This window comes from Sporothrix schenckii (genome assembly GCF_000961545.1).
Source record: "Sporothrix schenckii 1099-18 chromosome Unknown Cont44, whole genome shotgun sequence".
NCBI classification, from domain to species: Eukaryota; Fungi; Ascomycota; class Sordariomycetes; order Ophiostomatales; family Ophiostomataceae; genus Sporothrix; species Sporothrix schenckii.
The window spans coordinates 2,586,089-2,608,303 of record NW_015971145.1 but is presented as its reverse complement, the minus strand read 5'-3'; the positions used below and the strand labels follow the sequence as shown (position 1 = coordinate 2,608,303).

Sequence of the window (22,215 nt, the reverse complement as noted above, 5' to 3'; positions counted from 1 at the left end):
CCGGCGAGCACCATACAGACGTGTTCGGACCAATGCTACATTTTGTAAAAATCCAACGGGCCTCGGTGTTTATTGGTCGTTTGTTTTTCTCGTCATTATCATTGAGTATTCAATATACTTAAACCAAAACACCATTCTGATCCCGATACACAATCAAAGGAAAAAAACGGCTGTCGTAAAAAGTCATCAAGACCGCCTCAAATATAGTAACAGTCATTACAAGTTCAAACAATGAAACGGGGGGGGACAGAAAATGGGTCGAAACCAGAAGTGAAAAGACGTAAAACGAACAGAACAGTAGTGACAGGGTATGCGGTACGTGTATAAACACCAGCGAAATGTGATTCAACAAACAACGTCAAAATGGTGATCTAAACTAGCTCCTGACATGGAGATACGCCGCATGTGGGGAGGAGTATTGGTTGCTTGAATGGTGAACGTTGGAATAGGCGACGTCTTCATCAGAGAAACGCTTTGCTTGGTAAACGTGCTCTGAGGAGAAGTTTGGGGCGACCTTCACCTTGCTAAAGCCGGGCTTTCTGGACCCTGAGGTTGGCAGTGAGTGATGAAATTGGACGTCATCTGATCTATAAAGCGACATTTTTGGCGTCCGTGACAATGGCACAACATCGTCAAGTGTGTGATGTAACGTACGGCGGGGTTGCGGTAAAGACCGCCGCGCACGGGAGTCGTCCTCATATGTGTCAAATGATCCTCTGCGGCGTCGTTCCGATTTCGATGTGTGGCGGCTGGATTCCGGTGGAGGAGCGGCAGGTGCCGCTGGTGGTGGGTGTCGTGAGTAGTCCATAGTCGATGCGCGCGACAAAATTGGCATACGGGGAATCGACGAGTTGGACATGTGCAAAGCACCAGCCGGTGAGGTGTACGATTTTGAAAGCCGCGGAGGCCTGAATTCTGGCACAGCCTCATAGTCTTCGACTTCGCCATCGTCGGAGGTGACTCGGGTGCGGAGTTTCTTATCATCCTGCGAAGGCCGCCGTGGTCGAGGCGAGTCTCCGCCGTGCCAAGCTTGGTCCGGGTCAGGAAAGTTGGCGTTATACGCGATATTGTCGGGAGGATGAGAGCCACCTGATTTGCTTCCTCGCCTCCTTGCATTGACCATGTAGTTTGCGGCGTATTTCATTTTTTCCGAAGTTTTGTCCGCGTTCAGTTCCAAGCGCGGTGATACATCGCGGCGGGTCGACTTGTCGCGGCGAACACTATCAACGTACTTCCCCCCTCCAGCACTCGTCGTAGCACCGGCACCAGAAGACGATGCTTTCCTCGAGACATGATGATCTTCGCCGGAATCATCAGTCACCTCGACATAGATAGGTTTTCTTGAGTGAAACTTCTCCTGCTGGTCTTGGCGTCGAGACCTGTCTCGATCACGCTCCTTCTCACGTTTTTCTTTCTCACGTCGGATTTTGTCTTTTCGGTCATCCTTTTCGCGGTCGGAGCGGCTTCTACGGTCACGGTCCCTGTCCCTATCCCTGTCTCGATCCTTGTCTTGTTCGCGATCACGCTCCCTCTCGCGCTCCTTCTCATGCGTTGATCCATGGGTTTGATGCTCGTCATCGTCCCTCCGCCGTCTTCGTTCCTCTTTGAAGTCATCACGAGGTTTCTCGTAGCTTGCAGTGCGGCGGGCGCGATGTCCTTCGTCATAAGGCGCCTTCGTTCTGAGAGGGATATCACGATCCCACGAATGAGAGAATTGATGGCTAGCACTTCCATAGGGAGAGAACGGTGACGTCGGTGGGGGCCCAGGTTTGAAAGACGGGGGTGGCTCGGCGGTTCGTATGTGAGGCTCGTTGTAGCTTTTTGGCGATGCCCGGGCAGCCGCAGCCGACCGACTCATGCCACGGGACAGCTCATCTCGAAGGCGATTTAGTTTAGCATCTTCCTCGTACTCCCTCCGTTTATTGTCGTCGCCCAGAATCTCGTAGGCTTGTTGTACACGTTGGAACTCGTCTTGTTTGGCTGCTTTCAAGGCTGGATCCTGGACCTTATCCGGATGACACTTCAAGACTAGCTTTCGGTACGCACTTTTGATGGTCGCAAGGTCCGCATCTCTACTGACACCGAGAACCTTGTATGGATCCGTTGCGAGGGATCCCATTTTTAGATTATTCGATTCAAGTGGTGGTGGAGACAGATATTTCCCAGTGAGGCTTTCAGTACCAGTGGCTGTTCGCAAGCAGCTAGGCAAGGTCGGATGGCCTGCGTGAGGGAGTGAGGTGGAAGTCGAACGGGCACTACCAGCGCGCCGTAGGAAAAATAATAGTTGACAAGAAAAGTCGGATATGTACTAGCGCACCAAGGAGAAGTGAAATGCGAAGAAAAGAAAGACGTAGGAACTCATAAAAATTATCGACCGTTAAACGTTGTACGGCGTGTGGTCTATCAGAAGATCGGAGAAGCAGTACGAGGTGGCAAGAGAACGCCGAGGGTGCCTGTGAGCAATTGCTCGGCTGCTAGACCATGTGGCAAGCTGGCGGGGGATGAGATGCTACCCATCCGCGGGGATCACTCGAAGCGATGAGCGATGAAGGATCAACGTCTGTTGTTGGAAAGAGGGGAGTGGTGTTAATGGGTGCGAGCAGCTCCGTAGAGCCCGGGCCTGTTGTATCACGAAACCTTGGATCAGGGGGAGAAACGTCACGGCCGCCAGCGACCGAAAGACAACAGCCGAAGAATCGCTCTTATCGAAAGCCGATCAAAGGTTGGCATATAGCTCAATGACATCGGTTGGGGCCGAAGAACAAGTAATGCCGAAGAACGAGTTTATTGTGAAGCGGCAAAGATCATACGGTTTTTTTTTGCAGAGACGGCCGTCAACATACAAGTGGAGGCACCGGTCGAATAAAACAGAAGCGCAGAGGAGATAATTGGAGAGAAAGATTTGATGAGAAGCAAAAGTAACGGATGGAAAGAATGAAGAAATGGAGCGTTGGGCAGGGCAAATGAGTGCCTGCTGTACACAAACGTGAGTGAGAATGAACAGGAATAAGTGGATGACTGGGAATGTGAGAGAGTAGGCCCAAGAAAGAGTAGGGGAAGGACGAAACGGAAAGAAAATACGAAGAAATAAGAACGGTGTCGACAACAACACTAATGAAAACAACACACCACTTTTGAGCGAGGCGGGAGGGGGACCGAAGGCCAAGTGTCGAAGGAGTTGGCGGTGTGTTGGTGAGGTTGTGGGGTGTCAAACGTATGAATGGCGGGGAGATGGGGGGGGAATATGGAGGGGCGAGAGGGGAGGCGATAGACGGAGGGTAATGGGCTTGGCCGTGCCACTGCAGCAAGGAAACCCAGGGCGGCTACCGTTGGGCACCCTGGCTCGTTGGTAATTGCGGAAGCGAATTAAAAAACGGCGCGAATTGTGTGCTCTGCGCGATTCGGAGCGAGCGTGGCAGTGCGGGAGATGACGGCCGACTAATGCAATAAATTATAGAGACGCACAGGGAAGGTGCAGCGAAGTTGCAGCAAAGCTGCAGCGAAGTGCATTTATGGAACAGGACCGGAGGACAGCACCAAAAGAAGAGACTGTGCGAGGTAGGCACTGTCAAGGGCGTTTGGTTTCGCCGTAGCGACTTGCCAACTCTACCCGTCTAAGGCGCGCGACATCCTCCGGGTGTCCAGTAACATAGGACACATTCAAAATGCACACATAAGACTGTCATGCAGAGCCCCATCTGAAATACTTATCGTGTACGAGAGTTGTGAGTCCTGGCGATTACGTTGTGATGTGCATCGTTTATATCACGGTGCTCTAACCGGAGCGTGGCTAAAATTCCTCATCATCCATGGACGTGGAGAGCTGGTTGACCGTGAGCTATCCGCGCTGCTGACTACTGCAAATGTTATGCGGCTTCGTTGGTTACTGGTCGTGTGGTGTCTGGGATTAAATGTCTCGATAGGCATCGTCGCAGACGGGGAGGTGCAAGTCTACCACGATCGGTTTGTGCAGCCGCTTGCCTCCCAGATGCGGATATGTGGTGGCCGTGATGGCACAGTTCACAATACATGTCTCCCCAAAGCTGCTGTGGCTGGCACCCACATGGCCTGCTCCATATCGAGGTGACCTGCCGGTGTGAGCTGCCGCGTTGACAATCGACATCTTTTTGCCCGAACCTGGATCATCCCATCGTTCAACCAATGCACTGTTACTCGTGGCACCCCAGTGCACCCATTCGGCACCACGGCCCTCATGGACATGGCCGTGGCTGCACACGCTGAAGCGCGTGCAGCAGCGCCGCGCAACGCATTGACCGACTGCGCGTTGCCGACCAGTCACAGTGTGACCGTGGCGGGGTGTGGGTCACCAATATGTCTGTGCTGACTGGGATTTCCGACCACAGTGCATAGCTAGTCAGCCGCACAGGGCCTGCGGCTTCAACGGCGGCAGAGCTCGGTGGGCATCCGTCGACCGCTGGCTGGTAAGAAAATGCCCAATTGCCATCCCGAGGACTATACGGGGAGCCAAACACTGTAAATGTAGTGCGGGGGCCCTCATTGCTCTGTAGGCGAATGTCGGCGGACTCGTGGCATAAGTATGTTATTGTCGGGCTGGATTCTAGCAGTGTTTGGCACTCCTCGGGGTGCTGGGTTACTTGGTTGTTGAACCGGCTACCGTGGTGGGCGTAAAATGCTCTATCGAGGGTGATGTCGTGATTCCCTGTGCGGCGCTCCAACGTCAGCACAACGGTTGACGATGGCAAGCATCCGCAGTATAATACTGAGCAAGGTGGCCCATCGTCACCCGTTCACCGAGTGATTTAACATACCTGCGACGACTAGTTTACATTCAAAGCCTGCACTTTCAAGCCAGGAAACTGCTCGAAAGAGCTCCGCGTGAGTCTCTTGGTTTGTCAGGTCGCCGGCATGAATCAGCACGATGTTGGGAGCACGCACATAATTGTGCCATATGTGTGTGGTTGCCTCGTTGTGGTTTGCTTGTGCCATTCGAAGTTGCGTGAGGTCTTTTGCTATTCTTGGTTTGGATATGTTCGCCGTGTTGTTTTAGCCCCCCACTAGCAGCTGAACGGTGACATTTAACCAACGCGGATAGGCACGTCCCTCCGGCCAACAAAATGAGCCACCCGGCTACGGATGTATCTTAATATCAGGAGGCGCGGTCTCCAGTGCGCCATCTCCTCAGCGCCCTGTAGATGCACTTCGATTCCGAGTTCGGCTGCCTCCTGAGTGTGGCGGATTTTGCGATATAGCACGGATGCTTACCTCGTCATTATTCAATCGTCTGTAACATTACGGAGAAAGGGAAAACTCGCACTTGATTTTCAGGTAGGACATGATGATAGGCACCTGTAATCGACAACTTAACAGGGCTTTGGGGGTGGGGGGGGGGGTGGATAAGACTTAAGGGCACGCTAAGAGGATATGTTGTAATAAGGTACGGAGTTCGTATAATGACACTGTCCTTCTTGTATAATAGGGAGAGAACTGCTTAAAGGATATAAGACATGTATATGTATGTTGTCTTTGCCGTTATCCCGCGCAACACTCCAGCGTATACCTCACGTATAAGCCTCTGCTATTTTACCTTGATAAAAGGATAAGCATAGTATTTTACCTTGTGTTAGTCAACGATGGTCACCTGACAGTTTTGAAAGCTTCATGTACCGTTGTTAGAAATGTGTCATCGAGAACCCGCTTAATTTGTCAGGCGAGGCAGTGTTACAGGGCGAACCATTGGTTATATAATCTGTTTAAGGTTCTCTATAATAAATACCATAGTACTGATACGACGTATAATATATATAGAAAATTGCTTTTACAGTATTTCTCCCCAAAACAAAAGTTCGAACACAGTATCTTGTTGTAACAATACCTATATGTTGTACGAAATACATTTATTCGGATACACTTCTCTCCACAAAAGACTTGGAAAGAAAATATAGGGTCCGCACTGTAGATGTGTATTTGTATGTACTCGTAGAAAGACCACCAGCTCCTGGTGCAAGCACTGTGTACATCATGCCAAGTACCTCTGTTTTGTCGTAATACCGACCGAATCCGTAGTAGTACGCTACAAGGGGTTCGATCGTCCTGTTCCAGTATGCTTCAGGGGCAGCGAATCAAAGGTTACCAGCCCCCTCTCTCAATTTGGTTAGCTCAAATCGCCTTTGTCCTCGCGCCAGAAACCTATTTCTTTTGTGTTTCTGGTTCAACTTATTTCTGCTTCGCAATTGCATCCATTCGAGTCCCAATCGTGATGATATTTAGCCCGTCCGGTAGGGCCTCAGTTTGGTGTACTGCCGCAACCCCGTGTCCTTGTAGGGCCCTCGAAATAGAAAGATCATAGTTCCTATCTCGTTCGACTTCCACAGTTTTTGACTTTATTGGCCCCTTGTGGCCTTTCAGCCACTTTTACCTAAACGCCTCCTTTCACCCCCTTTTGCATTATCTCATTTTCCGCCTCATTCGCCTGTTTGCAATTTTCATAGCAATACACCACATGCATTAGATTTCCCATATTGCCTTCTTCCCTCCGCCGCACACGCTATCGAAAACCCAGTTTTCCTTCGACATCAAGCTCAACGAGTCGACGGAGTTCCTCCACTTGGAAGCCTGTCGTCGCTTGTTGTCGATTGGTATTGACTTGACGGAGATATTCTCAACAAACCCAGCCAATTGTAGAGTCGAAGGCGAACGTCGAAACCGCCGCACCTACCTCCTGTTGGTGCTTTATCGTGGCCGCTTGACAGAACTCGGAAATCCAACCTACACTCGGAAGCGGCGAAGAGGACGGCGGCCCTAGGCCGTGACCGTCGCCTTTAACACCGACATTTGCTGAACACCTCTGGACGTCTCCTGCAAATACATGATCGACAAGCCTGTCTGGCTCTGGCTTAAAACCTCGTTCCGTTTCGATATTCTCTGCTCTATCGCGTCACCTGTGAGACTAGAGGACGCAGGGCTTTGTTCCAACTCGCATCTACTTACTATTGCCATTTTGAGGCGTAACTAACCTTGGTTAGCTATCCTTAATCTCCAATAACTATGACGGCTGTGTCATCTGTCCCAACAATGGCAACATCGGCTTCGACTACCCTTACGCCTCCCACTAGCTCGCATGGCAATGGCTACTCGTGGGATTCCTCAACCCAGCACCCTGAGGTAGGCCCTGTCCTTTTAGTTCCTTACTGTTGCTTTGATAGATTTACTCGCAGAAGAAAGCCCTGTCTTTTTGCGAACACCTGTGATGTTTTTGTTGCGATGCCTTTTCATATGTTCAAGCTGACACAATTTTCCTAGTTTGAGCAGGCCTCTTCGTTTTCGCAAAATGGGCTGCCCAAACCGCAGTCATCGCAGCATGGCAATGTTTTGGCACACGCTTCACCAAATATACATTCTGACCAGTTTGCCTACGAGAAGAGCGCCACAACCGGCGAGGTCTCAACATCGACACTGAAAGCAGCCGATTCCGGTTTGTATTCTTACGGGCAGGAAAATGTGAGGCAGGGTCGACCACGAGACGCGAGCAATTATCTGACTGAGAGTGCATTGGATGTACATGAGCTCAGCCGGACTGGCACTTCAAACGACTCAAACAAAAGGGCTGCTGGTGAGGCACGTGTGAGCGAATTGGATGATATTAGCTCAAAGTGGATTCATCGCGATAAATTGGCTCGAATCGAGAACGAGGAACTGCAGGCTGCCGGTATAATTTTGCCGAAACCTCGAGGCCGGAGTAAACCTCGAAGGGACACCAGCCAGGACAAGACAGCCAGCCACAGGAGGGCCTTGCCGGAAGGCGATACAACAATGGAACCGAGATCACAGAAGAACTCAACTGGCATCTTGGATGGCAAGTCCATAGACACGCCTATTTCCCCTTGGGACCTTCGATTGCCAGACGAAATTGCGGAGGAATCATATTTTTCCTCTGTTCAAAATGGCCGAGGCTCTTCGCGGATACCCGTTGCGAAACTAAGTCCAGCGCCGATAGCATTGGAGCACATAGAACGGGACACACCCATGCCACGGCGGCGTGACGGTAGCCCGGCGACCGAAGAGAGCATTGCGTACTCAAAAGTGCGAGCTCGCAGCGCTAGTATGCGACAAGACGATGACGGTATGGGACTGGTTCCCACGTCCCCCTTTAGGAACATGACACGGTCTACGTCTGATTTGTCACCTAAAAAGATATCCTCCGGTGGCAGCGCTTCCACGGCCGGGCTGCGGAAATCATCGGCGCCTGCCAAAAACATGCCACCGGCAGGGCGCCCAAAGACTCGTAATGGAGCTAGCAAGGATTCCAATATGAGCAGTACCGGAGCAACTCGACCTTCGACACGTTCAGGTGACCGAGAGCTGTCTCGTGAGATCTCGGCCGGTGCTGCAAGCCGGCAGCCAGAAGGTGACCCGCCATGGATGATCTCTGCTTACCGCCCCGATCCAAGACTACCTCCGGATCAACAGTTACTCCCTACAGTGGCGCGTCGCTTACAGCAAGAAAAGTGGGAGCGAGAGGGGAAATTTGGCACTGTGTACGACAAAGAATTCCGCCCTTTAACAGACGAAGGCTTCCTCACCCCCCCAGAGACAACCGAGAAAGTAGTAGAGCCAGCGAGAATTGGTGGTGACGTCTCAGGGAAACCCGACGAATGGCCATTAAAACCCGAGGCGAAGAGCTCCTCGTTGCATCAGGGACGGGCGGGATCTTATTCGACCATTCCCAAAATCCAAGATAAGCTGAACATGGGCCCGCTGCCGAGTCCCAGGAGCGCCCTTCCTAATCAAGCTGAATCTGACGCTACGCCGCCGTTATCTGGTCATAATGGGGTAGACGGTGAAGCGAAACAAGGATGCGGTTGCTGCATTGTCATGTGATCAGCATACCTTGTGAATATAATTTCTGTACGGATTGCAACACTCCGGCAGCATACCGCTCTGTCTGTCCGATATCGCGTGGCTCCGCGGCGGGGTATTGGGAGGGGCGAGGAATAACGTACTTCCTCCAATCCAATCCTTCGAAAGACTCGAATTGGATATGAGTTCAAACAGACATCAACCCCGTGCAAAAGGTCACCGACGAGTGTCAAGTATTTGTCAACAATACAGGCAGTACAAATTGCCAGCAATGAAATCGAAGGGGTCCATAGCTCAACACCGCAAAAACTACATAAGTTGCCAGGCTGCTATGTACGTGGCTAGTTATTGAATCTCAGCCGGGATAACTGGACTCCATCTCGCCGGCCGCCCACGGACGCTTGCCACCCATGCACAACTGCCTTACGACGCCACGACGCTTCATTCTCTTGGTTCCACAGCATTGCATCGTTTTCCTTTGCGACGTTTGCATCTCTTGTCCCTTTGGTCGGTGCGGGAACACCTGGTGTTGATAACTGTCACGAAAGTATGCACCATTTACTCTTTTTTGCGCCGCTATGCAGGCGGGTAATTTTTTTTCTGGACATATTTTCTCTCTTCTTTTTTCGTCGTTTTTCTTCCTTCTTTCTTCTTCATACTTTTTTGTTGACCCCTGACGTGTGGTATGGAGCCTTTTTTGTCTGACGAGAGCGCTCTATCGCCATATGAGCCGCTTGACCTTCTTTTCTGCTGTTCAGCCACAATTTTTATTCTTTTCTACCTGCATTGGCCCCTTCCCGTCTTTGTCGTCTCTTTTGTTTTTGACAAACTACCCGAGCACTCTCACGGCGCCTTGTGGAGATTTGCAACCCGCTGTCCTATCAAATAATATCCCAATGCTGATTATGCCAAGTTCGCTTTTTTATCTGCAGCTTATGATTCTCTCTTTCACGTTTCCATAGTGTATCGAGACTCACAGAATATAGCTTCCTTTGTTTTCACCCATTTATTGTTTTCTTTCGTTATTCTGCGCTTCATTTCCCGGCTATCGTTTCCCTTTTCCTCATTGTATTTTGAAACAATTTCGTGTTGTTCCAGTCACTTACCAAATACCCTGCTCCCATGAGCATGTAGTAGTGTATTAACATACACCAATATATTCTTCATAGAACCCATCTATTTGTAGCGGTGCATCGATATTCTGGTGGCCTTTCATGTAACCCTTCATTTTGTCGCGGCGAAAAAGAGGTTGACATGCGGAGCTTGTGGTCTCAATAGCCCAGAGGACTGCGTGTCACATTGCTGTTAGCACCGTGTTCCTGCACAAACTGCCCGTCATAAAAGAAACTCCACGAAACGTGTTGGCATGTCAAGTAGAGCTGACATTTGACTGGTAAATGTTTAATTCGCTTTCCGCCCCGCACATCATGCACTGTAATCGGGAGACTAGTCCTAACCTGGCTGGAGCACTCGGCAGATCTTGAAAGAAGTGGGGCCTTGAATTATCTTTGGAGGGTCATTAGAAGCGTAATTACTCCGTAATGGCAGTGGCGTAGCTTAAAATTATATTTAATTACTAAAATTTTACTACTAAATAAGATAAAACCTAAAAAACTTAGACCTGACAATTTAGCGCCTCTGCACCTCCGGCAGTAAATCATGTAGAGACTTCACTTCGCAAAACACCACGCATGCAGAGGCAAAGCTGCCCAACAGCACGTCTGTTTATCGAGATATTATTACGTCGCAGAGAAATAATACAATTAAAAAAGTCTTTTACATGGCTTCAAAGTCTACGCAGCGGCATAGGCAGTGCGTTCGCTCAAAGTGGGTGACAGAGGGTAGAAGGACTCATTGGTGGCAATCGTCCAAAGCCTTTTCCAGGCAGCAGGGATTCCTTCCCGGGGCATTTTTTTTTCTACCCCAAATCGTTGGACATTTGGCCATGTAATGGTTCTTTTGTATGGGTCGGCCGTTAGTTCTCCATGCATAACTGGGAGGGTGTTTGTGACCAAACGGGATGTCCTGCGATGTTTTATGGTTTACTTCAAGCTTTTACTTTAAGCTTTTGTTCCGGTGCTGCTCTCGTGCACAGACAAACATTACTTAAATGGGGTATGAGTGAGCCGTTCACTGCAGTGCTTCACTGTTGTGCTTGTCTCGACTCAGAGGGGTGCGGACTTTTTCAAAGACACCCTGGTTTTCCAAAGTGTTAGACACGTAATACGGAATACATTGTACGGCGTGTTAGTCCTAACAGGTCCTAGCTAGGGCTGAGGCCACCCCATTCCCGGCCCCTGTCAATACCAGGTCAGCCTTACAACGGTACACACTGAACAAAGTTACCACACAAATAACATTGATTTTTGGATTCTGTCTCCGCAAGTCTAGCTTTTTTTTCTCACTGTGGCCTTTCTTCATCCGGGGCCCAATATTTTGACTCGTTCATATCTTTGCCTCCCGGGATGTCCTTTGCGATACCGGCTTTCGTACCTTCACTTCGCGGAGAAAATAGCCAGAAACCTATATAGACGTATTACCGCGGATAGACCCCAGACATTCCATGATTATTCGCTAATCTTTCGTTATTGCTTCTTCCCACTGGCGATTTTATTAAGCCCCATACGACATCCCCATGGCTGCCTCGTGTAGCCTCCAACTCGTACTTATTTCACCTCGCACCACCGTGACGCCCTTCGTTCGGCTCATTTAACCAACACCACCTACTGTATTTGCCCACTCCCTGGCCTCCTACCGTCGCAAAAATGCCCTTTTACTTGTACGGACCGTCCGCACGGCAATACGGCAGATATACTTCCCAGTCGAGCGCGCGTCTGCCGACTTCTTCGCGCTCCTCGTCGTCCGCATCTGCATCGGAATTTATGTACGAAAACAACATGGACCATCACTTTATGCAATCGGCACCTACCCAGACCTTGCGCTACATGCGGTGTGCACGTACTGTCAAGTCCATTGCTGTAAGAGACATGGCCTCAAGTGATATGATTCGGGTTGGCCTTAACATTTACTATGGCTACCGATGTGCAAGACTGGTGGGCTACGAATGAATCAGTCTTTTCCTCGTCTGTTCTGACGGGGGGGGGGGGCAAGTATTTCTGCAAGAAGCCCTACACCTTGGCTAATTGGCACAAACATGGCTACGTATGGCACGCAATCGTTTCCTTAGCATTGTTCGCCATGATACCTATGACAACTGCCCTTTTGCGAACGGGTTCCGCACAGCCTTTCATGTATGGTGGTGTGCTCTCTCCCCCATACTGTACGACATAGAGGGCGAACAATCGCAGCCCGATTGTCGAGCCGACCAAAACCACATGCGACAGTTTGTTATTTGCGATTGCGGGCCTTGGTACTGCGGAAACATCTGAGCCTTCACTCATAGGACCAAAATACTTGCCTGGGATAAAAGAAACCCAAATTTGTGCCTCATCGCCCGAGGCTGGTTGCCAAATTGTCCCGTCATTTACAACCTCTTGAACTGTAAAAGACAAATGTTCTAAATGCAGGCGGGAGTGTAATGCCATGGTCAACTATAATTGTCCTGTACTATTATTGCCGCTCGTTATTGCGACTAGATGATATTAGAGTAGTCAACAGATGTCTCCAACCGCTTATCCCAGTCACCTTCTCAAGTTTGTGTGTATGAACACGGGCATGTCTAACCTAATCGACATATGGAGAGGGAAGAACAAGAAAGGAACGCAAGGCAGGCAATCCGATTCCGCAAACGAGTACCGTGTCATGACACATGTTGGGCAGAAAGAGAAACACCTCCTATCCTCCTATGCCGCATCAATACCCCTCAGATGTTGCATTGGTGGTGTTGCTCTTACCCAGATTCTTGAGTAGGTAACTTCGTTTGAAGTATTCATTTGGATGCACGATTGTCTCCAGTTGAGCAGCTGTCAAGACACCTTCGTCCTTAGCCCTGGAAATTTCGTTCTTGTGAGCAAATTCGAAAACCCTAGCAGACAATAGGAATAAATTAGCGATCATAAAAGACAAGAGAAAAGGCAAGAAAAGACATCGACTACAAAGAATATAAAACATGGAATAACAGCGTGGCCGTGATGAGCACGTACCGGTTGCATGCCATGTGAAACTTTTGTTTCTCCTTGTCCTCTTTCACACCTTGAAGAACGGCACGGTCTGTGACACCAACAGCTTGCAATAGAGCCGTTAGGTTCTCGACATTGAAGTGGCGGTATGGACATCCATGGTTATCACCTGGTCCCGGCGGGTGCTCAGTTAGGATCTTTTGGCAACTGTAAGGGCTGTAGCCGCCGCCGCGACGGTTAGAATCGCCTCCAACATCCCCATAAGCATGGCGGACATTGTACCGGTATTCTTTGTTGAATGTGTCATCTGATATTTTGTTGAAACTCTGGCGCCAAAACAGAAGGCACTCTTCCAAAGTCAAACCAATACCCTTGAGAAAAAGTGTGTATTGTAGACGGCCGTAGTGTTTGAGATGCGCTTCACGCCGCAAAGACCGGTGTAGGTTCTGCATGCATAGGGGGAAGTGGGCCGTGGCAAGGCCGTCAATGCTTCGTGCTTTAATGTCGGCCCCCGGCAGTTCGTTGTCAGTACTGGCGTAGGCTGCGTCAGGTGTCACAAAGTTTTTGGACAAGTGATCGAGGATCGGCGTGAGGCGGTCGTCTTCATCTAGCCTTGGTAGAGCACGTGCCGTTAGCTGGGACCAGTGGCGGCCAGTGTTAGCGCGTTGCAATTTTGCACATCTTCGTCTCCCACTCTCCGCCCATGTTTACATACCTCCAACGCCCTCTCTAGCCTCGACGAGAACTCGGAGACGACCATGCTCGCTTGTTCCCGTGAAGGAACGTAGGCCTTGCCAGCTTTAAGGAACACTCTGCGAGTATCGACAAGCTCTGGTACGCGGTCCCAGTCGACCTTGCACCAGCTCTCCTCATCGACTGCCTGCTGTTTCCGACCGCTGTGGAGAGAGCTGCTCATAGCAGCAAGCTCGGATGCTAACTTAGTTCTCTCCTCATCAGACACCATTTCCCAGTCTAAGTTAAGGCCCTGAATGAACGCGGTGCGCTCTCGCATGTCATCAGTGCCTAGTCGTAGGCGAAAGAGCATTGTTTCCAAGCGGGCAAACCGCCGGCGAAGATCCTCTGTGGACGAAAATGCAAGCCGAAGGATAAAATGGCTATAATGGTCTTTCTTGCGCTGGGATGCAAGTCGCGTTGACAAGCTGCTGTTCGTGTCCAACGGTAAATACTTTTCCAGCATTGGTTTCATGTACGTGGCAGTCTCTGCTGGTGACCGATTGCGGAAAGAGCATGTCTCTAGTTCGGCGAGGACTGTTGATGTGTTAGCAATACAAACAACAATCATAGAAAAAGCGCGGCGGGAAGAACGTACCGCGCAATCGGTCAATCGCCCATTGCTCGAATTGTTCCAGTGTGATATCTGAAGTTGGGGGTTCGGCATAGATGCTGAGGCGCGTTGGGTATAGCGCTTCTTTGTAAGATGGGTCGACAAACTGCTTTTTGCGATGGTCGAGGACGTTGCGTCGCTTGGGCTCAACGCGGTTGAAGTCTTGTCTGATCATCGTGTGGGTTGATTCACAAGTGTAGTCCGTCTTAGCTTTTGATATGTGAAATTGGAGTTGAAGGTCGAATGATCTTTGGAAATAGGAAAGAAACCAGAATTGATTTGCGCCAGTGTCTAATGTTTGCACCGTGATGATAGAAAGTGCTTGAGACGCAGAGTACGGTATGGAGGGCTGAAGGTAAGGATGGAAAAACAACCTATTTACTTCTTTGCACGACAGAAGTCTACTAAATGGCCCATGTCTTCAAAACGACGCGATTTGACGCGACTGGTATTTAATTAACAGTGCCTAGTAACGTCACGCGTCTCTGGTACGTGAAACGCTTAGTCATAAAACGACAGCTCTAACTGAATCAGTGCCATACTAGAACAAACTGCGAAACAAACCCAACAAACCCGTCGACCGTTGCTTCACCTTAAAGAGAGAAGCAGAACGTCGTAAGATATTTACTTTATTTAGTTTTATCTCTTGAAACAAGAAAATGTCAGGTTTTCATACCTTCTTGTTACATGCTTAACTGGCTTAGCCAAAGCCCGACCACAATCGAGCTCATGGCCTCAGTTCGTGGATGCTATTCAACAAGACCTATGGATTTACACGCCATGTCTCGTTTTCACTTACGAGAGATCCTTTACCTCAGTATGCCTTAAAGGCAGACCAAATTCATACTGTGTCAAAAAGGCCACCTCCCCGCCCCTCCCAAAACCAAAAAAGTGCAGTTCAGTAGCGGGTGCATGTAGTTTGGGAATGCAAGCAGAGACTTAGTGGGGTGGGTATTTGGGGAAACGACATGGACGGGAAAAGCTCATTTTTATGGAAGGTGGTTTTCCTATCATCCTATCGTCCCCCAGCCGACTCCGTATGTAGTATTTGTGTCTGTAAAACATAGCATGGGAGAGACCTGGAGGTCCAGTGGTGTGTGTGACGGTGGCCTGCCATGTGCCTATGATTGGCTGCTGCAATCTAATAACAACGCGCTTGCCGTTTCGAGCCTAATGCACGGCACCGCTCGTTACGTTACTTTGTGTGTCCCTCGGGCGTATTACTGAGTTAAGTACGAGTACTCGAAACAATCTGGCCAGCTGGTTTAGCCTGGTCACGGCTGACTCAAATGCGTAATCCCTTGTAAAAATGGAGCTGTCAATGACGCCCCCCCAGGCAAGCCAGAGAGAATTGCCCATTGCCAGGTCGAAAAGGAGGCATCGTGGTGACTGTGGACTGGGCTTCGAATGCACGCTTTGCGACCACGCTCCGAGCCGACACTGTGTGTCGGTGCCTCGTCTGGCCAGCCTCGCCACTCATGCCGTTGTGCAGCAGCCATATCTTTGTCCTGCCAATATTATCGCGACATTATCCATCGACCGGTAGTCAGACATCATTTTCCGCCCAGCGCATTGCGGACGTTGCGCCGGGCCGATTTTTTCCCCGTTGTTTTCTGATTTTGCAGTTTTGCAGCTCCGACTTGTGTTACTGTTTCTCGGTTGGCAGCTTTGAGTATCGGCCAACACGAACGGCGTCTGCTATATCTGCTTTTGTTTATTGGCAACTTTCCTCCGGCACCTTGCGTCTTGTCCGCCACCCCACAAACTGACGCGCTCGACAATTTCTCACGTTTTCGAAGTACGCTCCTAGTGCTTGACACACTCGACGATCCGGACCGTTCACCGTCCGAGGCGGCCTTCCGGCAGCTGCCCCGAAGCGCTCTGCGTATGTTGGTTCGACCGGGCACCACCACGTGCATCATGGACCACAGCGCTTTGCCTCAGACGCCACGAAGCACCGACAGTGCTGTCCCCCATGACCCAGGCTCTCGTTGTGGTTCAGAAACACCTGTTGCCGATTCTATAGATACGCCGGGCAGTCCTATGCTCTCAAGTTTCGATGATAGCTCTTGTCTTACTGTCACCCCTCCCGCAACGTCCACGACGCACGCTGTGGACCTTCCAATTTTAAACGAGGTCTCTGTCCCAGTGACTGCTACCTCTTTGGCCTTACCTTTGACGTTGTCATCTGACTCGTCCCCGGCGGCAACAGCTGCGACGGTGGAAACGGAGACGACGATTATAACAACACCCGCTCGCCTCCCGACAGGCGACGTTCAATTCCGATCTCAAACGATTGCTCCGTCGCCACCACAGTCACGCTCCCCCCCAACACCCTCTCCGCCCTCCGCGAACGATCTTGATCGGGAGTCGGACGTTCCGTTCAGCAGCCACTACGCTCGCACAGCTCGTACTAGCGGACTTCATTCCTTGCGACTTCAGACAGACGTTCAGTCCGCCGATTCATCCTTGGCCTCAGCGTCGTCCACTCCCCGTCAAACGTCAGACCCAGTGACCTCGAATGTGTCCCCGTCAGGGAGCATCACCTCCACGCCGTACTCGGGCCACGTACGCCCTTCCACGATTACCTTGCAGCACAAAGGTTCAAACACGTCTCTGCAGCCCGTGTCTCGTACACCTAGTCTCAAGACCACCGCCTACCACGGCTTTGGGACTGCCTCTGCAGCCAGCTCTACCGTCCCGAGCCCAATAATTTCGGCTATGGGGGACGTTACCCCTTTACCCTCGCCGTTATTGTCTGGAGATTCGCCAGGGCCCTGGAAAAAACTGGGCCGTTCACCTCCGATTGAAACCCCTGTACATTTGGTAACAGGGATGCCTGACTCTGCCCTTGTTACTGCGAACGGCGAATCCCTCACTGCCGCATTGGCGCACCAAGCAAAGAGAAAAGCCTATGCTGAGCTGCTCGCTGGAAACCCAGTGCGACCTCCTGAGACTGGCCATATGCGCTCCGATATCCAACCAGCACACACACGGGGGAGAAGCCTCAGCGAATATGTCCCCAACTCGGTGCTGTCGCCAGTTCGAATGGTCACTGTCTCTGCGACTCATTCCAAACAGGATGCTGGTCAAGAAAACGCTGAAACTCCATGTGAGCCACACATGCGTCGTGAGCCTCACCTCTCTGAAGTTCGCGGAATCACACCTGTTGAAAAGCCACCGACGCCCCCCCCAAGTGAATCGTCTATGCTCATGGGCGATGGAGCGGCGCCTTCAGAGAGAGACCAGGCAACTGCCCAGAGTAAAGAGTATTTCGAGGCCCTTGGTCGCGATGATCAGAAACGACGGCGATGGCGCTCTATCAAGCTGCTCGGCCAGGGCACTTTCAGTCGTGTTATGTTGGCCACGAACCGGATGTCCTTGTCCAGCGAGGATACAGGCCCGGCTACCCAAAGCTCATCTATCTCAGGCTCAGCACCGCGGTCTTGTTATGACCGCAGCACTCTCGTTGCCATCAAGATATGTGAGCATGGCCCAAAAGGCGGCGCCTCTGAGGATCGTATTGAAATGAGCCTTAAGCGCGAGCTGGAGATTATGCGATGTATCAACCATCCGTCTCTTATTCGCCTCAAAGCATGGAACATTGAGCCAACTAGGGCAATTCTTGTACTAAGCTATTGTCCCGGCGGTGACCTCTTTGATATTGCCAGCGCTCATCGCGACATTCTCTCACCACGACTTCTTGCACGTATATTCTCTGAGCTTGTCAGTGCCGTGCAATATCTCCATGGGCAACATATTGTTCACCGTGATATCAAACTGGAAAGTAAGTAACACCAGCCTACCCTCGTCCACTGGCACTATTGGCTTTTAGGACCGTGCACATACGTGCATTGCCCAGGATTGCACACAAGGTATGACGTGTGTTGTGAGGTGTTCTCACTATGTTAACGCGGGTGCTGTAATGTAGATGTGCTGGTCAACTTGACTCCTAAGGAATTGGCAGAGGGCGTCGTTGATTGGGAATACTATCCATACAGCGTAACAACGCTTACGGATCTTGGGCTTTCGAGACGAGCTGCCGACGATGAGAAACTGGAAACGCGCTGCGGGTCAGACGATTACGCTGCTCCAGAAGTTATAATGGGCCAGCCCTACGACGGTCGTGCGACTGACGCATGGTCTTTGGGTGTACTACTCTATGCGTTATTAGAAGGCCGGCTACCGTTTGATCCGAATCCCGGAATGAGCGACGCTCATCGAATGCGCTCGAGGACTAGCCACCGCATCGCACGTGTGGAATGGCGTTGGATTCAGTTTGCTGGCGATGATGGGGATCACGAAGGAGATATTTCCAAATTTCGTGCGAGCGGATTAGGAGGCGCAATGGAGATAACCGAGGGTCTTCTTAAGCGAGCCCGTAGCAGATGGACCCTTGCTCAAGTGGCGGAAAGTGCTTGGGTTCATGATGCAGTGGCTGTTAAGGGCGGTTTGCAGTTCAGGGAAGAGGAAGAGGGCGAGGAGATTGCATGACAGTCGACTTAAGCTGTTTGATTTTATGTACCCCATACTTTGTTACAAAGCTACTAATCTCATACTACTCTGTAGTCTCTAGCATTCTGCACGCAGGCATGGGTTCCGGTCGGTCGGGATCGGTCGTGATCCTTCGACAATGCCACAAGTTGCTCAATGACGTAATACACGCCTTTACAGATCGCAACCACATCCACATTATATAGACATATTCGCAAGAGCACCATGGAAAATTACCTCCTTAATGCAGGTCTACATACTCAACAAGTAAAATGATACCACGTAAGTCATGTTCACTGAACATCGTGAGAATGTCGACGAAACATGCCGTCGTGGTGATCCATCAAAAAAATCGCGCGAAATACGAGGCATCATGTAACGCAGATAACACAGCCAGGCCAGTCCTAACTCCAATTCATTTTATTATCCATCCACCGCAACAGCTCTTTGTCAGCTGGAGCGTTCGCCTTGGTGGTTTTAGTCAACCTCCTCCATGGCGCTGTCGCCAGCATCGGCAACAGCCGGGGTTTCAGTAGGAGCCGCGTCGTCGATCTCCGGCTCCTCATCAATGTTCAGGCCGAGGGAGACCAGCTTGTGGATACGCTCGGCAAAGCTAGCAGGCTCGTCGATGGTAAAACCAGACACCAGCAGAGATGTCTCGAACAGCAGCTGGACGATGGACTTGACAGTCTTGTCGTCCTCGCCGTCGGCCTCAACCTTCTTCTTGAGTTCCTTGATGATCGGGCTCTGGGGAGAGATCTCAAAAGTCTTCTTGGACGACATATAGCTCGACATCGATGTGTCACGCAGGGCCTGGGCCTTCATGATGCGCTCCATGTTGGCAGACCAGCCGAATTGGCCGGTACGGATAGCGCAAGGCGAGCCCGTCAGCTTGTGGGAGACAACAACCTTCTCGACCTTGTCGCCCAAGATATTCTTCAGAGCCTTGGCGACGCCCTCGTACTCCTTCTCCTCGGCCTCCCGGGTCTTCTTCTCCTCGTCGGTTTCCTCAAGCTCGAAGTCCTTCGTGATGTCAACCAGCTTCTTGCCCTCAAACTCCTTCAGCTGTGTCATGGCGTATTCATCGATGGGGTCGACCAGGAACAGTACCTCAAAGCCCTTGGCCTTTAGGGAGTCAAGGAAAGGCGAACGGGACACAGCCTTGATGGACTCGCCAGTGATGTAGTACATGTTCTTCTGGTGCTCAGGCATCCGGGTGACATAGTCGGCCAGCGACGTCTGCTCATCGCCCGACTTGGTTGAATTGAAGCGCAGAAGTTTGGCCAGCGCAGGGCGATTCTGGGTGTCCTCGTGAATGCCCAGCTTGATGTTCTTCGAGAAGGCCGTGTAGAACTTGTCGAATTGCTCCTTGTCCTCGGAGATCTCAGTGAACAGCTCAATTGACTTCTTCACAATGTTCTTCTTGATCACCTTCATGATCTTGTTCTGCTGCAGTGTCTCGCGAGACAAGTTCAGGGGAAGATCCTCAGAATCGACGACACCCTTGATAAAGCTTAGCCACTCAGGAACCAGATCAGTAGCGTCGTCGGTGATGAAGACACGGCGAACGTAGAGCTTGATGTTGTTCTTCGTCTTCTTCGTCTCAAAGAGATCGAAAGGTGCGCGCTTCGGGACAAACAGGATAGCGCGGAACTCGAGCTGACCCTCAACCGAGAAGTGCTTAACGGCCAAGTGGTCCTCCCAGTCGTTTGTGAGCGACTTATAAAATGAAGCGTACTCCTCCTGGTTTATGTCCTGCGGGTTGCGGGTCCAGATGGGCTTCTGCTTGTTCAGCTCCTCCTCTTCAATCGTGGTCTCCGTCACCTTCTTTGTCTTCTTCTTTTTGTCCTCCTTCTCCTTGCCGTCTTCATCGTCGCTGACCTCCTCAATCTTAGGCTTCTTATCGTCGGAGTCCTCAGTAGTAGTTTCCTCCTCAGCATCCTCGTCTGGAACCTCCTTCTCAGTCTCCTTCTTGACGTGGAGGTAGATAGGATAGGAGATAAACTCCGAATGTTTCTTGATCACCTCCTTAACCTTGCTCTCGTTAAGGTAGTCCATCTGCTCATCCTTTAGGTGCAGGATGATCTTCGTACCACGGCCAAGGGGCTCACCCTCCGTGTCCGGGAGGATGGTGAAGGTGCCGCCGGCACTCGACTCCCAGATGTACTGCTCGTCGTCGTTGTTCTTCGAGATGACCTTAACCTGGTCGGCAACCAGGTAAGCCGAGTAGAAACCGACGCCGAACTGGCCAATCATGGAGATATCGGCGCCGGCAGTCAGGGCCTCCATGAACTGCTTGGTACCCGAGCGAGCAATAGTACCGAGGTTGTTGACGAGGTCCTACAAAATATATTAGCTCATGTCCGTCTCAGACCACACCCGTTACGTAGTCAAGCAGTGGTTGGCGGTACAAAGAATACGCTGGCGAATGTACTTACAGCCTTGGTCATGCCGATACCCGTATCGCGGATCGTAAGAGTCTTGGCATCCTTGTCAGGGATGATGTCGATGCGGAGGTCTTTGCCAGAGTCCAGCTTGCTGGGGTCCGACAATGACTCGTACCGGATCTTGTCCAGAGCATCAGAGGCATTGGAAACAAGCTCCCGAAGGAAAATCTCCTTATTGGAGTAGACGGTGTTGATGATCAGAGACAGGAGCTGAGAGATCTCAGCCTGGAACTCAAAAGTTTCACCAGACATCTTGGCGGATGCTGTTCACGGCAGAACAGATAATTTCTTGAAGACTGGAGCATAAAATAACAAAAACTTTTAGTTAGCCACTCGTGGTGTATCTTTTCTTGATTTGAGGCTGCATCGATAGGGATATAAAATCATTTGATAGTGAGGATGTACGCGGAGCTGATGTCGATGGTGGTGGGTGCGATGCAAACTCACAGATGCTAAGGTGCTTGACTGGTTGTTTTGTCGTCCGGAAAAAAGGTGGAAAGTGTCGTAGACTGACAATGAAATTGATTGAAGACTGGCAGAGGAGAAACTGGGTGGAAAGGAGAGGAGGAAGTAAAGGGAAGAAACGAAGGGAGAGCTTTCGTAGACCGTGACAGCTTAAAAGGGCAAGTTTTTTTCTGCAGGTCCGACCAGCCTAGAGCTTTCGGTGGACATTCTATGGGATTCTACCATTCTAGCCCCTAGAAGCTTCCATGATTGGCCGGGCTGGGCCACCATGGCAACCAGAACGTAGACATGATTGGTAGGATTGTTACCTTCGCCCGGATAGTAAAGAGTGGGGCAGAACCCCAATGAGGGCGAAGGAAGGGGTGCGTTGGGTTTTTGAGGCACTTTTTTGGTGCCCTCACTTATAGTTGCCCCACACAAAGCTTTCGACATTGGACAAAGTTTTGGTTTCGAGAACGATCTGTATCACAGTGTCAATGTGTGCGTGGCGCCGACTTAGTTGGACCAAGCAAATAAAGACGCTGTGTCAACACACTCGCTTCTCTGT

The 22,215-nt window shown here is 50.8% G+C and overlaps 7 protein-coding genes across 7 annotated transcripts; 2 read left to right on the top strand and 5 right to left on the bottom strand.

Moving 5' to 3' along the window:
* Positions 1–376: 376 nt before the first annotated feature.
* On the bottom strand, positions 377–2,119 carry SPSK_08968 (uncharacterized protein; the record flags this gene model as incomplete). Its single annotated transcript, XM_016735550.1, has 1 exon — positions 377–2,119. One exon carries the CDS (start codon positions 2,117–2,119, stop codon positions 377–379), a length of 1,743 nt encoding a protein of 580 aa, XP_016587570.1.
* A 1,788-nt stretch (positions 2,120–3,907) lies between these two features.
* SPSK_09508 (uncharacterized protein) lies at positions 3,908–4,968 on the bottom strand (the record flags this gene model as incomplete). The annotated part of the gene is made up of 3 exons (XM_016736080.1): positions 3,908–4,229; positions 4,276–4,741; positions 4,791–4,968. 3 exons carry the CDS (start codon positions 4,966–4,968, stop codon positions 3,908–3,910), a joined length of 966 nt encoding a protein of 321 aa, XP_016587569.1.
* Positions 4,969–7,053: 2,085 nt separating this feature from the next.
* On the top strand, positions 7,054–8,859 carry SPSK_08928 (uncharacterized protein; the record flags this gene model as incomplete). Its single annotated transcript, XM_016735513.1, has 2 exons — positions 7,054–7,143; positions 7,282–8,859. 2 exons carry the CDS (start codon positions 7,054–7,056, stop codon positions 8,857–8,859), a joined length of 1,668 nt encoding a protein of 555 aa, XP_016587568.1.
* A 3,137-nt stretch (positions 8,860–11,996) lies between these two features.
* On the bottom strand, positions 11,997–12,383 carry SPSK_10922 (uncharacterized protein; the record flags this gene model as incomplete). Its single annotated transcript, XM_016737155.1, has 1 exon — positions 11,997–12,383. One exon carries the CDS (start codon positions 12,381–12,383, stop codon positions 11,997–11,999), a length of 387 nt encoding a protein of 128 aa, XP_016587567.1.
* A 268-nt stretch (positions 12,384–12,651) lies between these two features.
* On the bottom strand, positions 12,652–14,437 carry SPSK_08939 (DNA primase large subunit; the record flags this gene model as incomplete). Its single annotated transcript, XM_016735523.1, has 4 exons — positions 12,652–12,823; positions 12,942–13,552; positions 13,633–14,186; positions 14,248–14,437. 4 exons carry the CDS (start codon positions 14,435–14,437, stop codon positions 12,652–12,654), a joined length of 1,527 nt encoding a protein of 508 aa, XP_016587566.1.
* A 1,745-nt stretch (positions 14,438–16,182) lies between these two features.
* SPSK_08567 (protein-serine/threonineeeee kinase) lies at positions 16,183–18,756 on the top strand (the record flags this gene model as incomplete). Its single annotated transcript, XM_016735160.1, has 2 exons — positions 16,183–18,049; positions 18,194–18,756. 2 exons carry the CDS (start codon positions 16,183–16,185, stop codon positions 18,754–18,756), a joined length of 2,430 nt encoding a protein of 809 aa, XP_016587565.1.
* A 477-nt stretch (positions 18,757–19,233) lies between these two features.
* Positions 19,234–21,455, bottom strand: SPSK_08698 (molecular chaperone HtpG; the record flags this gene model as incomplete). The annotated part of the gene is made up of 2 exons (XM_016735286.1): positions 19,234–21,096; positions 21,195–21,455. The coding sequence occupies 2 exons, from the start codon at positions 21,453–21,455 to the stop codon at positions 19,234–19,236; spliced, it is 2,124 nt and encodes a 707-aa protein (XP_016587564.1).
* Between the last annotated feature and the right edge of the window lie 760 nt (positions 21,456–22,215).